Genomic DNA, 17,087 nt, shown 5'->3' on the forward strand with positions numbered 1-17,087 from the left:
GATAACACTGAAGGTGAAAGGGCAAGGTGGTGAGGATGGAAAATAATGAGTTTTTTTCTTTATTGCTTTTATTAGTGCAGCTGGAGAATGACAGAAATAGTGGGAGGGAAAAGGGGATGACACGCAGCGAAGGACTGGGGGTCGGAATCAAACCCAGGCTGCTGCCAAGAACTCAGACTGTGGCGTGCACACTACTGGGTTGGCCTATAATTACATGATGAGACATTATCTGGGGTGGCATTGGTGGTATTGGTTCTGTCTATACAGAATATTTCTTTTTTTACTAATGTGGAAAAATGTTGAAGACATAGTCACTTGCATGTCTTTTATTTTCCGAGACTTGTGGCTTCCCCTCAATATAATGCACATGAGGATACACAGCTGTAAAGGTTTGTGACTGCATCTTGCCCGGTGAAGACACTCTTGCTGTGACCAAATCTGTCCACAGATGGACAGACAGAAAAAAAACAGCTGCAAAGCACTCAAAACCGCCTCTGTGGCAGTTTCTGCAACAGCAGGTGTCTCCAGTACCTCATGTTGCCACGATGACTCACACACAGACTTGATACCAATGTGGCCATCGCAGCTGGTAACAATGAGAGGGTGTAATGGCAGTGCCAAAGATAAGGTAGGTTTGGTTTCCTTTGACCCATCTCCCCCAGAGTAGGAGATCCAGAGACCACGAGAGTTCAACTTACTAACACTTTGATCAGAATCCAAACCCCCAGCTGCAACATTAACAGGAGACGTTTGCCTGACTGCACGACTTCCTCTCTTCTTCTTCTTCTTCTTCTTCTTCTTCTTCTCACTTTTCTTCTTCTCCACTCCTCCTTTACCCGACGCAGAAAGCAGACCCACCTGCTCCATTATGACGCCTCACTACCCCTGTCTGTGCTGTCTCTGTGCTGGAATTGGCAGGAAATCAATCTGACTCATCTACAGACCCCCTCCTCTTCTTCTCCTCCCTTCACGTCTTACTCCCCCTTCCGGCTGTAAAGTGTCCATTCTGGACTGAGCACAAGCATCAGCACAACATCATGCCTTATCAGAGCAGGCACAAAGACCCATGGGCACATTGTTCGCCAGTATCAGCCAGCTCCAGTTTCATTGCACTGTCTACATCTGCCAAGCCCCCCAAACACATTCATGGCCATAAACAAGACAACAGAATGAAAACTGGAGTGGCCACCAAAATCATTTTTGGGGCAAAATGCATCTTTAATTGTCGCAGTTAATTACAGAGTGCTATGAGAATGAGAACAAAAAATCAGTGATATTTATTATGCAAATGTATTCCATTTTAGAGACAATTAAGTGATTAGAAAGCTGTCGCTCTCTGCTCTCTTTCTTCTCCTTGTACTTGTCTTTTTCTTTGCTTTTCAGCATGTCATTGTAATGAAGCCATTACTTCTTCAAGTGCATTTTAATGAGTTTTTAACTAACATTTTAATGAGCTATACATTACCATAAAGCATGGATTAGGCTAAATTGAAGAGAGAGAGAGCCAGAGAGAGAGAGCCAGAGAGAGCGAGAGAGAGACTATGTATGTGTGTGTTGGTATTGCTTCAGGAAGCAGGTTCATTAAGAGTTAATTATATTGTTTCTCAGGAGCGACACCACACATTTTTCCTGGATGGACCAGAAGAATCGCCCACCGTGGTCCCGCGGTCCTTATTGTGCTGCCGAGGGGCTTTTTAGGCCAAATTAGAGGTGCTGCTGTGAACGGGGCTGCTTTTTTGATAAGGATGTTTGTTTAGGCTTTTCTAGTGAAGCAGAGGTGGAGAAACAATATGTGATATGCGTTTGATCGAATACGGTCCATTTATTTACAGTCTGACCTTGATCCGCCATCCTCTCCTCATCCCCTGTTATGGTGTGTTGTGCCTCGCCTCTTTTCTCTCCACGTTCTCGCCAGAGCACACACACACACACCCCGTCTCTTTTCTTCCATCCAAGGCTCTATTAAAGATGCACATTTCATATAATATCACCACCTGTGATTTCCCCCCCACCGTGGTATCACCGCCGACCATATGATTCTCTTTACCTTCACTCTTTTCCATATTTCTTGCACCTTATCTGTGAACGTGACAGTGTTATTTACAATCCCTTGGCCCAGGATTTGCAGATAGGGAGAATGGTGGTGGAGATCATATCGGGCTTGTCCATGGTCTATAGGGAATGATTGGGTGTGCATGTATATGGCTTCATCTGCAAAACCTCATCTGCAGTCAGTGCATAGAATGCCTCGACAAGTACGTGAAAGCGAGTGGAGGGGGCGGGAAGCAACGCATCGGACAACGCTGCGGGATTGGGGAAGAAAAAGAAAGACAGAGAATGACCTCTGATGGTGATATGAGAGAATAAGACCGACAGAGAGAGATGGTGATGAGTTTTGCTAATGATGAGAGTCTCAGTTCTCAGAGGATGTACAGCCTTGGGCACCGCCAGCCAGCCATATTTGCGCAGCTGTTTCTGTGGTCTGACCTGCAACCCCTCAGTGGAGCAATGAAGGGGATATGTGTGAACCTGCTGCTTGCCTGCCTGCTGAGGGGGTAATGTCTGCATCTGGATGGGGGGGCAAAGGTTAGCTCTGGCCGGTGGGAGGGCAAATGAGCGAGTCAGAACCGGAGAAACAGCTTGCATCCAGACAAATGGGGCACATCTCCTTTCACAGTTTAGTAATATATCGTGTGGCAATATCCTTCTCCTGCCTTCAGCGTCAACAGTAATACAAAACACCAATGACAGCACATACAGTGGATTTGGTATGTTTTGTCAAGTGACATATATATTGTCTCTTTTCTCTTAGGGTGAAATTGAAAATGGCGGTATTGTAATAGCACTCTGCCGGATGAAGAGCAAAAAAAGCACTCGAACGAAATGATATTATAGCTTGGAGCAACCTCTCTACAGCTTTCCGAGGTTCTGTGTGTGTGTGTGTGTGTGTGTGTATGTGTGCATGGTTTATTTTCTAATCAGAGTGTGGGTAGAAGGTGGTGGGCCTGGGTGCCATGGTATGGCCCCGGGCTTCTAGCTGTTGTAATCTCTCTCTCTGTGTTTCTTAGCCCCTCACCCAGGAGTATGTCTGTGAAAGAACGGTGGGCCTTTCATGGCAGTGAATAGGGAAAGGAAATGTAATAACAACCGCAATAATAACATCTGCATTTGCAGTCTTACAAAAAGATACCACGCCCTGCTGCTTTTAAGAAACATTTCACAGTTTGTCAGGTTTGCGTATCCGTTGAATATGTAGTGAATGTCCATCAAAGTGATGTGAATGTCAAAACGGAGGACATCAGTCTTTGGTGTTGTGGCGAGCGCGCAACCTTTTGTGAACCAAAGCTAGGCACCCTCCTGTCTGTGAATGCATTTGTCAGCACTTATCTCAGTATGCAGGCTGGACGCTTCAGTCAAGGCTCCCCACTAATCTTACCGACAAGCAGTGACACCCTCCAGTGAGTAATATCTTGGGTGGGAGAAAAGGGTGCACTGGACAGCATATATCTCCTCACCTGTCCTTGCTCTGCCACCTCTATGCTATGATGCCGGGTGTCATGTACCTGCATCGGGAGGATTCTTTTTTCTGTGCAGAATCTATCTTAGGTCAGAAAATGTATACACACACACACAAACACATGCACAGAGACACACACAGACACACACACACACACACACACACACAGGCATGTGTCCTTAATGGTGGCTGGCATATTAGACAACCTGGTTTACAAAGTAACTGTGTGGGTGTCTCCTTTGTGTTTGTATTTTGGCAAAGACCTCCACTCTCAACCCTTTGGCTGTTTCACAGTTGCACATTTCAAGCTGACTTCCTTCCCCATGAATTCAAGGCGTTGAAACAGTGCCAGCTGAAAGAGCAGCAAATGCACCATGCTTTGCCCCCCTCCTTCATTCAGCCCACTCCTCTGATATTTGGGAAATACATAAAATACGAGAGGCAAAGGCAGATTAATATTAGGGTTTGTTTTAGCCTGCAGCCGGATTGACAGCTGTAGCAATTGCCAACAGAGTGGTGTAAATGTAGAAATATATACATATTAATAAGCAAGTAAGCAAGACGGCAGAGTTTGGGGCCCATTGAAACTCCATGGGAGGTGTCAGTGGAAGAAGAGCGGCTTGTTTCAGGGGGATAGAAAGGCAATTACCTTACGTCTGTCGGATGATTCGGGTCTTCATGCCTACAGGGCCTCAGAGTTGGAGCCGGAGTTCAGATTCTGACAGCAAATATGCCAGACCCACCTAATGGTACTCACAAATGGAATGCACCGCACATAGATTAACAGAGAAAAGAGCCATGTTGTGATTCTAATATAAAAACATTCACTTGCCTTATGATCCCAGGAAGAGGGTATTTGAGCCACAAGATACATGTACATACTGTAATGATGGAAGGGGGAATTAATATTTGATATGTGTGTGTGTGTTTGTGTGCTTTAACATTAGAAAGTTACCGTTGATGATCTTGTGGTTAGGATTAGATAGGATTTATTTAAGTGTGTTTGGGTTGGCCCCTTCCCTCATTTTCTCAGTACATATATCTGTTCTGAAAACTTCTGAGTGTTGTCTTGGTATGAGCAGGTCCCGTACCAACACACAGGTCATAACCCCAATACCAGTGGTGTGTCATCTGTTTGCAACCCAGTGTTTAATAATCCAATCCTCAACAAGTGTCTGTGTAGTCAATTTTATTTGCTGGATCATGTTGCTGGCTCTCTTTTTTCTTTCTGTTTTCACATTGTGTGTGTTTTTTAGATTGCCGGGGTAGGGATGCATTTACTGTGACGTACCATGCAATTTGAGATCAGATTAGACTGCATGGCACACGCGCCTTAATGATGCTCCTAACGTGTTTGTTTTTTGTCACTGTTCCGTTTCAAAGGAAATTGATTTTGACAAAATCCCATGGGTGCTATCAGCAATGAATGGAAAGGAGCAATTAAATCCAACTCGATCTAGAAAATAACAGGCTGTGTATGGTCGAAACCTGGCTCTTATTTTAAACTGCAGGACTCCTGTTTGTAATGCAAATGTAGAGCCCAGTGGTGGTGGTTGTTATGCCCACCCTGCTGGATATGGCTAATTACCTTCACTCTTACAGGACAGCCCTGCACAACTGAGTGAAAACCGCTCCCTCTTCTGTATTCTCCCCTCTTACTCCTGTGTAAAGGTTTCATTTGAATTCATGTCACACAAAAGTCCCACTCTGTACCCCAGTGCATCCGCAGGATAATTGGGTTGAAAGCATCCTCTCTTCCCCCGCCCTGTTTCCATTTGGTCTAAATAAATAAATAAGAAAATAATGGCTGTGCGGCTTTCTGTAGAGAGGGTAAGGCGATTGAATGAAAGGATGAGAGAAGCCGGGAGCTCAGGGACCAGTTATCCGCTCTTTTAATCCTGGCCCTCCCCACCGTTGTCCCCAGTGCTACGTGGAATTTACATAAGGACCTGTGGCGCTGCCCTTAATTTAGCCCTCCTCAAGCATCTTCAAACATCCCCCCCCCCCAATAAGCTCAGTCCTTTTATCCTTCAGAGGAATCATGTGTCCCTCGCTGGTGCATGGGTGGATGCTGCTGTAGCTAAAATTCCTGAGTGCTACTCCACAGATTAGATTTATTGGAGATCAAATGGAGAGCGATCTGTTTGAGTACACACAGCAGGAGAGAGCCAGTGTGACCCCCAGTTTGTCCCTTTTTACTCCATCAGATATCGTGCATGTTCACTCATTAGTATGGAAGTTGTATCCTAGTAGTTGGTGTGTTTTTTGTTCAATAAAAAGCTGGTGTTGTGTGTTTTGCGGAACACTCTGCTGAGTGAGAGGCTATCTCCGTGATGAAAAAGCCTACCCGAGGGTGATTAACTACGCATTCATCAGAACACCCTTTTTTGTGCGTTAGCACATACCTGATGTGTGTATAAGAGTGTGTATGTATACATGCTAGCGGCACAAGTGAAGCCGTGCTGCACCCCTGTGAGCTCTCACATGTGAGTGACGCCGTGCTTCAGGGCATTCCGTCTCTGTTTGTTCTGCTACCTCCACAGGGACCTCCATTAGCTCCAATTAGCTTTCACTTGTGCTTGCCTTGTCAGATGAAGCTGCACATGCCATTCAAAAGACCACAATGAAAGCAGCATACATTCACGCTGTGTTAAGCACACAACTCAATCCATATGAAAACATTGTAATAATGGTGGACTTTAACATTTCAGCATTTCAATTCAGTATAATGCTACACAACCGCCCTCTTCCTGAACCATTTCTTTTTTTCTTCTTCTCCTCAGTGCTGCGAGATGACTTCAGACAGAACCCGACAGACGTGGTGGTGGCAGCGGGAGAGCCAGCCATCCTTGAGTGTGTCCCTCCGAGAGGCCATCCTGAACCCACCATCTACTGGAAGAAAGACAAAGTGAGAATTGACGACAAGGACGACAGGATCACTGTGAGTACTTTGACCATTTGTTTTAATACCTGGACAATATGTTATCTAACTCTATTTTTAGTCCCCTGTCACTTAAGGTTAAAAGAAGAAGCTCTTGCTTCTAGAATGATTTGATTGAACACATTTGTGTTGTTGTGTGTTGGAAGCAAGTAAGGGATCATTCCATTGCTGCTTCAGTGCATTTGGGTTAAAAAATGTGAAGACAGTGAAATACTTTTTTCGAAATGTTTTATCTGTCTATTTAAGGATCAACTTTTGTTTTATAGATTCGAGGAGGGAAGCTGATGATCTCCAACACCAGAAAGAGCGATTCTGCCATGTACATCTGTGTGGGTACTAACATGGTCGGAGAGAGGGACAGCGAGACGGCACAAGTCACAGTGTTTGGTGAGCTTTACTCCTCCAGTTCTTAATTTTTGATGATCATGCTTTTTAAGGTCATTACTGCATTTCTTTTTCCTTATATTGATCGTAGAAGAGATCACAGATGATCACAGAGAGGTAATGTTCAAACTGACTGATTATAAGTGAGAACTAAGTGAGTTGTCAGATGCATGCACTTTATATTCACACACCCATGTTAGAAAAAGTATCTATTTCTGTGCCCATTCTGCAGAGCGACCAACTTTCCTCCGGAGGCCCATCAATCAGGTTGTCCTGGAGGAGGAGACGGTGGAGTTCCGCTGCCAAGTACAAGGAGACCCTCAGCCAAATGTACGCTGGAGGAAAGATGACATTGATATTCCTCGTGGGAGGTATGTACAGCTACAAGAATATTCTCAAGAAAATGCTTTATTTCAAGAGAGAGAGAGGTTTCTCAAAATATGTATGTGTGTGTGTATGTGTGCGTATGCGCGCGCATGCGTGCATCACTGATGTGACAGGCTGCACTTAATGCAAAGCAACTGTGGAGATAATGCAGTCAGTCTGACAAACTAATGATAAGTCACACTGCCAGCTCTCACCTGGCGGCCAGGGGGCATTTAATAGCTATTTAAGGCTGCACACAATGCTAGACAACTGAAACTGAGTGACAGGAAAGTGGGCAGGTAGGCTGAGGTAAACATCTAGAGGAGCAGAAACAATCTGGACCATTGCAAAGAAGACAGAGGCAGCTGGAATGACAGGAGATACATAGAGTTGACTTGGCCCTCCAGTGTATGTGTACAGGTGCAGCCGTTCCGGCGAAAAAATCTTCACACAGAAGATCATCACTCCATGCCTTACACATTTAAGCCCATTCAGTCTCGACACCATCGCTGACAGGACACATGCACCGGCTGATGAAAGAAAGAGGAAAACAAGTGTGTAATTTACCGAGAGCACAGTTGCCAGCTCCAGTCCGTCTCACTTCCTGTGAAAAGCCACTGATAATACACTGCAAGTAATACTGTTCTCTTCGGGTCCCGTGTGCTGGCCTGTTGCGTCACCGTGAGTCAATAGCAGTGTCGTTGTCAGGAATGGACTTCAAAGAGACCGGCGCTCTGACCCCAGCCAACGAGCCAGTCACGAACTGCTTGGATCACCTCATAAAACATACACTCAGTGGACCTGACATGGCTCAAGGTTAGCTGCAGAGCTGAGCGTGGGCGGGTTGTTTGTGTCTGATAAGGATTTGGTTCACTGGGCAGTTGGACGCGAGCGCCGTGCCAAGGCAAACACATAGAAGTATTTCACTCATGTCTCTGAGAGGGAGTTGGCTCTGGAAACGAGTTCATTTTGTAGGCTAATGAACAGATCTGTAACTGAGTAGGATGAGTGTCATGTGCCTAACTGTCTCTCCCCCTTGGAAGTTCGTCCTCATTTGGATATACTGCAAATTAACAAAAAATGGGAAAAAATCAATGCTGCGCAAATTAATAACCGATAAATATCGTAATGTTTCTAATTACATTGTGAGGTCTTTTGTTCGCTATGCTTAATTCTCCAGTTTTGCTTTGAGGCAGGAAGCAATCATGAAGTCTGCGATATTCTAATTCTGCCATTTTGCGCTGCCTTTGTGGCGTGCCAAAAAGAAGACTCACTGTTAAGTGAGGAACCGGTCCTTCTTTCTCTACTGCTTATCCTCACTAAATAAACATCAAAAGGGCTTCTCTCTGACTGAGGAATTGTTTCTTATCCCACGCAAGAATAGTTTCCAGTCTGATAAGTGCTCTGAAGAAGACAAAATAAAACAGCTACTGAAGCCACTGTCATGACACCGTGGGCGTCTGTAGCTGTATCAGCAGTGGTCTTCGCCGGAGGGATAAAAGGCGACTAAAGATCAAGCTCTCCGATGTGCGACGGGAAGAGCGTTCTCTGTTTGCTCTTCATCCGAAAAGGTCGCACTGTCCTTATTATTATGGTAAGCTGGAAAAAAGACACTTAGTCAGACCGCTCCCTCTTTACCATCAAACTGTTTTAACTTGTCTTTGCTGGTCTCCGCTGGTCCCTTGACACAGGTTATGTTCTAGGAGGAAGGCAAATGGAGCCTCAGTCTTTAATATGCTCAGTGGCTCCAGCATCCTCCCAGGCAAACATGCACACATTGGCACAGAGACATACAGCACACCGGGATGGCACTGGCTTCAGTCTCTGTGGGATAGAGGACGAGATAGAGACAGCAAACGCATAGTTTCAATTAGAGACAAAGACAATAGTGCTGCTATTGTTTCCTCTATGTGGGTGTTTTTACTGTGTTTGTAAGAACTAGATTACAATCGTCTAACAAGTGTATCTCCTCTGGGTCATAAGTCGACATTCGTTTGTACTGTAATGTAGTAAAAAGGTAAATTAAATAGTTTTTAGTGTACATTATATTCCAAAATTACGAGAAATATCCCAGTGAAACCAATTATTTCACAGTCCGACACATGTCAAAGTAAATAGCTAGACATTTCAAGGAACAACAAGTGCATTATTTCTACATGGGGAATTTAGACATCAACTCTTGGCCTTAATCTAAATGAGACAATATGTAGGTGAAGTTGCTTACATGAGTTGCCTAAAGCACCGTTCATGTTTATCTTTAGCTTAATTGTAACACAGCCCAATTAATGAGTGCTTAACCTTGAATCTTATTTGACTGTATTTCACCCAATGCCAAATTACAGGATCTGGATCTTAGATACAACGGTCCCAAGTTCAAATGATCTTATATATGCTTTTAGATTGTTATTAATGTGAAAGTGTTATGAAATGGTTATTTCTGAATTTCCATGATACATTTTTATTAAGACAGGACTCGAGTCTGTAAGGTGTAGTCCACCCCACATATAATTAGATATAGGAAGGCCGACTAGCAAAGATAGAATAATTACCTGTAGCTGAAAGTAAATCATCCCATTTGTTGAGATTGCGGTATCGTACTCCCATAATGGCTTTTCTTTTTGGCATCAGATCTGACATTTTTTTTCTTCTTCTATTTTCAACTGTGGGCTGAGCTAATGGATCTCTAAAATACGGGTGTCTGTTAGGAGGGGACTTCAATTATTATTATAAGATGACCAATAACTGCTGAAAAACAATAGTTAATTGGAGATTTTAGTTTTACAAGGAGAGAACAATCCAAAAAGAACTGGGGACTGCAATGTCCCACCATGATTGGGCTAAATTTACATCCATCACATCGGATTGTGGGTTGATTATTTTTAAGATTTTCAGAACATCATAATCATATTAATACCTCTCTTCTTGGGGAAAGCACAACATAGCTCCTCCCACATCAGAGAGCCCTCGAGAGCTCTCCACATAGGAGAGTTTTTAACATAGTCTATGAATCCCAGTGAGAAGACTCGGGCAGCGTGTGTTATCTCCCACTGGCTACTGGCTCACTGTGTGGCCCACATCTTTCCCCCCTTTGGTTTACCTCTTGCTCCTCATTTTCTCTGGACCCTTGTGCCCTCTCCTGCGCCTTATCAGAGCCCCTTTGGTCTCGCAGTCCATCTGTATTCAGGCCCCCGTGTCCCCGTTGACCTCCACAGCACATGCAACATTCAGCAGGAAAGCCTTTCTTTCTGACTCAATCCCTTTGTGTGCTTGTGTGAGGGTGTGGGTTTGTGTACGATAGGTGTGTGTGGGTCATTCTATTTGAAAGAGCTGTTAAAGCTAGTGTGACAGGAGTGCCAGTTATGCTGACCATCCAGTTTCAGTGATTTCTCCCTTCCGCTGCTCAGCAGAATGAAAAGACGGCAGGCTATGGTACCTGTCTCCATTACTTCCCCTGATATATAAGTGGATACATCTGGTATTTATGAGAGCGCGTTTGAAAGGGGCTTTGTGAGTGGAATGGCTGTAGGATGATCGGCAGTGTATCTTGTCTTTATAATGTATTGACACTGATTGTGGCAACAACAAAATCATTTAATAATATAACATTTAGAATACAGAATAAAGAAATGTTGGTTCTGCATTAATTAGGAAAAGGCACAGCCGATCATTCATTATATATCAGGGCTTTTTATCTTTGTGGAACAGCAGAAAAAAAGCCCTTCACTGCTAATAAAGCACAAATGACTACTTTTGGTGCTTGTGCATCCTTTGTTCTTCACACATGCTCAAAGAGCGAGTGATATTGGCTTCCAGGCATCGGCCAATGAGCTTCACTTTTTCTGTTTCTTTGTCTATCTGCAACATTATCCAGTTCAATCAATGTCTCTGATGCAGCAAACCACTGCCGCAACTGTTTCAGTGGCACTGAAGAGAAGTCACAGTTTTAAATGCAAATTTACGACCCATCTTCTTTCCACAATCCCCCCTACCTAACCACGAGGGTTATCTGATCTTTGATTCATATAGAATAAGGTGATTCATTTTAGTCAGACTGATTGGAAGCCCCTGACCATGCTAAGATGTGAGAGATGCCAAAAGGAGTGGAGCTAGTCGCCTTACAGAAGGAAGATGAGAAGTGTTGGCGGTTAATTGATTCCCTCACATGGAGGACAAGGCCTGGACAGGTAGACTGCAGCTCTTTTGATCAGGATGTGCTAAAGTAGCAGTGAGATGGCGTGAAAGTGGATCAGACTGTCAGAATGAAATGGAGCAGAGAGGGACTTTGTGTCAGAGCAGCCAAGCCAGAGACTTGGCTGGAATTGGTCACCGGCTGTATCTTGAGTCTGACTCATGTGCTCTTGTGCACACAACCCTTCTGCCGACAGCCGGCCCCAGTCATGTACACACAGAGGCGAGGCAGATAAGATCCCCTCAAGTTGAGTCATTTTGCAGCTAACTGAAAGCATTCAGTCGTCCACCCAACCAAGAGATGAGATTATCTTAACGTGGGTGAATTGGCACAAGTCGGAAGGTGGAACACGGGTGAGTGTGTTCCTGAAAGGCACTTTCAAGGCAAATCCTCTAAAGAGGATCTGAATGCATTTTTTTGAGATGTAATGCATTTAAAGTTTGTCCAATAAAGTTGTCATCTTTGAACAGCATTCTGCGTGCAGCAAACATATCGCGCTGACAACCCGGAAGAATACTGCTTTGTCTCGGCATTCGCTTACATTCCCATCACTCCGCATCTCCCTACATGAGCGAATGACTCTGCACATGTGTGGATATGTGTTGGGCAATTGTATACTTTGGTCTTTGTGTGTGCGTGTGTGTGTGCGTGTATGTGTGTGTGTGTGTGTGTGTGTGTGTGTGCGCGCAGCGCCCCTGTTTTTCTAGTTGAAAGGGAGGGAGAGTGAACTTGGCTCTCCTCTACTTTCCACATCCCTTCTACATGTGCAATTACATTCCTTTTCTAATAGAGAACAGAGCTCTACCCCAATTGAGTCTCAATAAAGAGCTACTGTTCTCTTTCTGTGTGTACTCACATATGTGTGTGGCCACAACTACCTCTTCGAGGATTCCCACTCATCTTGTCATCTCGGCTGATTCCATATAGGAAGCTGATTACAGATTGATTGGGCTCATGTTTCCCACTAGTATGTAACGGGCCAGCCTGGGGTTCTGTTTTGAGTGATTGATGGGGACGGGACCAGGAACAATAAGCATGTTGTCCAGTTTGTGCGCATATGTGGGTCATCCGCACGGCAAGGGCTCGGCCATGCAGATGTCAGGCTAAAGGAACCTTTATGAACAGGTGAACAGCTTGTGTTTCTATGTTTTATCACCAGATCTGTAACTCTCGTACATGTTCTCTCCTGTGGGTCGTTGGAATGATTTATGATTACCCATTCAGTAACTTTTAAGTAAGTTTGCTGCTAGTTCGCCAACATTTGCACCTGTAGCGTCGTTCTACATAGTTTGAAATAAATGTAGCACAAAAGTTCTGTAATCCAACACGCTGTAGCTTTCTTTTAGTAGTTGTGTGGCTCTTTGGGTGGCAGTGTCACTTTGTCGTGCAGTCAGTGCGCACTGAAATATCTCAGACAATCATGGTACTGAGATATTTCTCACTCAACTTTTCATGTCGTCCAAATCAGGTCAAAATTATCTATGTTTCAAATTATTTGTTTTTATGACTAAATACCTCCAAAACTCTCATCAGCCACAGCTGTACTTTAAGCAATTGATAATTAGCAAATGTAAACATGCTAACAGGCTGAACTAACAGGGGGGAACATTGGCAAACCGCGTACCCCCTTAACACCAGCATGTTAGCATTGGCAGTGTGAGCCGGCGGCTGTTGTTTGTTGGCACCGGGCGGGTGAGGCTTTGGTTGTTTGAGAGTGCTGGGAATAAAAGCAGTCGTGGTGTTTTCCCTCAGCCTTAACTTTTTCCCTGCCACTCTTTTGCATATTTCTACCTCCTCCTCTCAAGTCAATAGTTCATGTGGCGCTACCTGTTCTAACCTGGAGGGAGGGTTCTGGACGACGCTCGTTCCCTTGTTTGTTTTACATCTGACAACAGGCGTGTCCCAAAAGGTCCCTTTGGATGCCAGTCACTCTGTTTCAACAACAAATGCTTTATTCATTTCCCCCACCATTACCTGAAGTGTACGCGCCCTCTCTCTAGAACAAAGCATTCAGTCATGACTCAGTCAAATAATCATTATGGCTCCTTAAGTACCTGTGTGGAAAGGAGGAACTGTCAGTCAGAGCTGAGGAATGTGCTTCAATAAAGCTGCATTTGAATGCTTGCTCAGGAAATGTCATAACATCAGGTGAACACAAATAAAAAGAGAGGACGGATTAGTCTTGCAGCTGCCAATGGCAAGCAGCCATCAGTACACCTGAGGGTCGAGCAGACAGGTCTTTCACACTCTGAGGGAAATGGTTCCCAGCATACTGTTACTCTAAAGTCATATTAGAAAGTGTGTGTGCCCTAACTAATGGTCCAATGTATGATCCAGAGCTAAATGTTATCCACCTTTGTGTGTACAAACCTCACAGTTTAAGGTATAACTCAAATCCTTTTTCAACTATTCCTCTGAAGGGACCAAAACTAAAAATGAATGTATCCCTCTAACAAGTAGCATCTGTGTAGCCAAAGCCTGATATAACATATTAGTATGTGCCATGAAGCTCGATTGTCATCTAAAAGCTATTAACAACACATAAAAGAGTCATACTGTTTCACAGGGGGGAATATTTCTTCATTACCATGAACATGGCCGGGCCAGTTTGTTCTGAAGCAGCTCTGTGACTGCATGTTCAATCTATGGAGCTCCATGTTGGTTCTTTTATGTGTTTTTAATAGTTCTTGGACTACAAGTTTAGAGTTTCATGGCACAGAGGCATAAGCTATAATACAAGGATAATATAATGTCAAGCTTATCCTTTAAAGACCCTATGTGGATTTTAAACACTGACAAATATACGGCAGCAGACTGCAAAGCATGGATTTAAAGGCTGCAAGTAACATACAGACTGCCCCAATGCAACCCTCATTGTTGAAATTTTATAGAAATGTATCATCTGAAATGATCTATAATCATATTGAAATTCCACGCAGGACTTTTTAATTGCCAGACGGTGTCAAGCTCCCAAAGACTGGCCCTTTATCTGTTCATCTCAACCCTGACAGACGGTGGACGGCAGAAGCTTGTCAGGCTGACACGGCACCACCACACAGTCACACCGCCCCCGTCAGCACACTTACACACTTGCCAGGGCAGCAACCCTCCAATTCCAGACTCGGGCAACAAACCAGACCAGCATCATCCGCATGTCAACGGCCATGCAATTCATACAGGTCAAGGCAAACGTATGAGCATCTGCAAACAAGCTTAAACACAAAAAATGTGATTGCTGCAGTGGAATTGAAATTGTGGCCAATTATAGTTCTGTATTTATTCAGTCAGTTGCTTCAAAATGAGAAGATGGGGAGGCCGAATAGCACAGTATGCACTCTCTCTGTGTACTGTGTGTGATTGTTGAATAATTTACAGCCCTTACAAACTCCATGTGTCCGAATGAACAGTTATTTTCAGTGACAGCTCAACCGGTACAAGTGAGTATGTGTCAGGGCATAAATTTTTCGTCTAAATTGACAGTATTTGCATTTAATGCTGAGCAGGAAACTACAGTTGCATAACGTTACGTCTTTGTTGACAGGTACGAGATCAAGTACGACAAGGACGACTACGTGCTGAGAGTGAAGAAGGCTTCCATCAACGACGAGGGCGCGTTCACCTGTGTGGCAGAAAACCGTGTGGGCAAGCTGGAGGCCTCCGCCACTCTCACTGTCAGAGGTACGAAACACCTTTTGTTCTTTGTGATTTCTTTCACGTTGGCGAGCACGCAGCAGCACTTACAGAAGTCGTGGGCCGCTGAGGTCAATTTGTGCTTGTGCCCCAATATGAGCTTTGGATTTGCAGTTCACTCCACAGGGTCCCCTTCACACAATGCGAATCCAGAAGGCTGACTCTCATGGTCGAGAAAGATGTCGACATGCCTATAAATGTGTTTAATTATTTACATTTTCAAGTGCAACGTTGACTCACTCTGTCACCCTCCCCCCATCGCGGTGGTCTGCTAGCCACGCCATCCTCCATGCTGCAACCAACCAGTCCGCAAAGCCATTTCGCAGACTACTGGTGCACACCGCCAGTCCCACACCTGGGGTTTGCGAGGTTAATGAAAGCATTTTAACCTTAATTCTTCTATTTTACCACTCTTCTTTCCATTAAACCCAAGTGCTTATGGTCTCCGTGGAGCGTTTTAAAGCGACGCGAGGGGCCATAGGGAGATAAAACAAGGTCTGGGTTGGAAGGTGGATTTGTGGAAGTAGCATCTTAGTTTGTACTTGACACAAACAGTAACACAGAGGAATCACTGGGAACTGCACCAACTCTTCTGGATAGAGGGTTTCAGAAGCCCCACTTTCTGAATGAAACCCACTTGCTTTCTTCACTTTTAAATCTCTTGATCTCTCTTCTTCCTGCTGTCTTATTTCTGCTCTGTCCATCGGCACTAGTCATAAACACACCCTCGCTCTGCTATTACAAACACACACCATTACTAGAATTGTAGATTCCATGAATGTAGACAGTGAAGTTCCAGTAGTTTGTTTGTCTTGGATGAGTGGAATTGGCTGCCCATGCATGCATTTAAATGCAATACAGGATGTATGAGCACCAGGGGGCGCTCATACCAGACTGCCTTCAGCAGTCAGATAAACCAAGGCCTTGAGCTTCTCACTACGTCTGTCCAGTTGGCTACTGGAACCTCTCTGCCAGAAATGTGTTAGCACCAACACAACATGTCATTCATTCTGACTTTGATTTATTTTTGTCTTATTTTATTATCTGTTTGTTTTGTTTTGTCTTCTTTATTTTTTTTACATGTTTGTGTGTCTGTGTCTTGATTTGTTCCTTTTGTGTATCCACTCCTCCATTGTTGTGTCTCCAGCTCGCCCTGTCGGTAAGTACCCATCCTTCTGATTTGATTCCATCCTGCATGCCCTCTCCATACTCACTTGTATTTGACTGCTTGGCAATCAATTACCCTTGATTTTCCATGACTGCATTTAACTAACACAGGTGCCACATCACATAGTGTACCCTTCAAATTATTGTTTTTAAAGTAGTTATGTAGTCTGTGGAGATGTTACAGCTAGATTACTAAAACACTAATGGCCTATTACACAAGGTCTGTTTGTTAATTTCATGTGACGCGTCCACAGCCTAATCAATGGAGCTGATTGGAGTCAAAGCTCCAAGGGAACACTTAATTTGAATATGGATTCTATGTTTTCTGAGTATCCATATGTTTTGAACTAAGTACCAAGAATATATCTCAATCTATATCAACATCAACATGATGAAGCAATATCTTTTAAATAAAAAAAGCATTATTTTGTATATATGTTTAAATTTCACAGCGTAAACAACAGCCACACAATATACCTAATTATTGTCTTTGTCAATTACACATTGTTTTTTGTAGGTTTGTATTTTTATCAATTACTTGTTCATCAACTGGCAGCTGGATTTCAACAACATCATCCTACAGCACAGACATATCAAATACATAAACTCAAGGTTTTCGTTCCACAGAACTGCTCTATGGATTTTAAACAGTCCGCTTTACAATAACTGGACTGGCAGTCTGAAGTCTCAGACATTGTCGTCTCATATGGTCAAGGACGTGTTTCACTTGCAATTCTTGAAGCCATCTGTGGATTTTTGGAACACAAAGCTGAGATCTGTTTGTTTTGGACGAGCTTCTCTCCTTCAGAGCCCCATGACACTGAGCTGGGGAT

General features: G+C 44.0%; 1 protein-coding gene across 8 annotated transcripts in view; it reads left to right on the plus strand.

Moving 5' to 3' along the window:
- robo2 (roundabout, axon guidance receptor, homolog 2 (Drosophila)) overlaps positions 1-17,087 on the plus strand; it is a 159,517-nt gene that overhangs the window by 94,539 nt on the left and 47,891 nt on the right. For all 8 annotated transcript variants that reach the window (XM_056440409.1, XM_056440411.1, XM_056440415.1 and 5 more), the window contains exons 3-6: positions 6,301-6,458; positions 6,725-6,845; positions 7,075-7,213; positions 14,939-15,075. In XM_056440409.1, the coding sequence (XP_056296384.1) occupies positions 6,301-6,458; positions 6,725-6,845; positions 7,075-7,213; positions 14,939-15,075 (555 nt within the window). The remainder of the gene's footprint in view (positions 1-6,300; positions 6,459-6,724; positions 6,846-7,074; positions 7,214-14,938; positions 15,076-17,087) is intronic.

The sequence above is a fragment of the Pseudoliparis swirei genome, chromosome 20 (assembly GCF_029220125.1).
Source record: "Pseudoliparis swirei isolate HS2019 ecotype Mariana Trench chromosome 20, NWPU_hadal_v1, whole genome shotgun sequence".
Classification (NCBI taxonomy): Eukaryota; Metazoa; Chordata; class Actinopteri; order Perciformes; family Liparidae; genus Pseudoliparis; species Pseudoliparis swirei.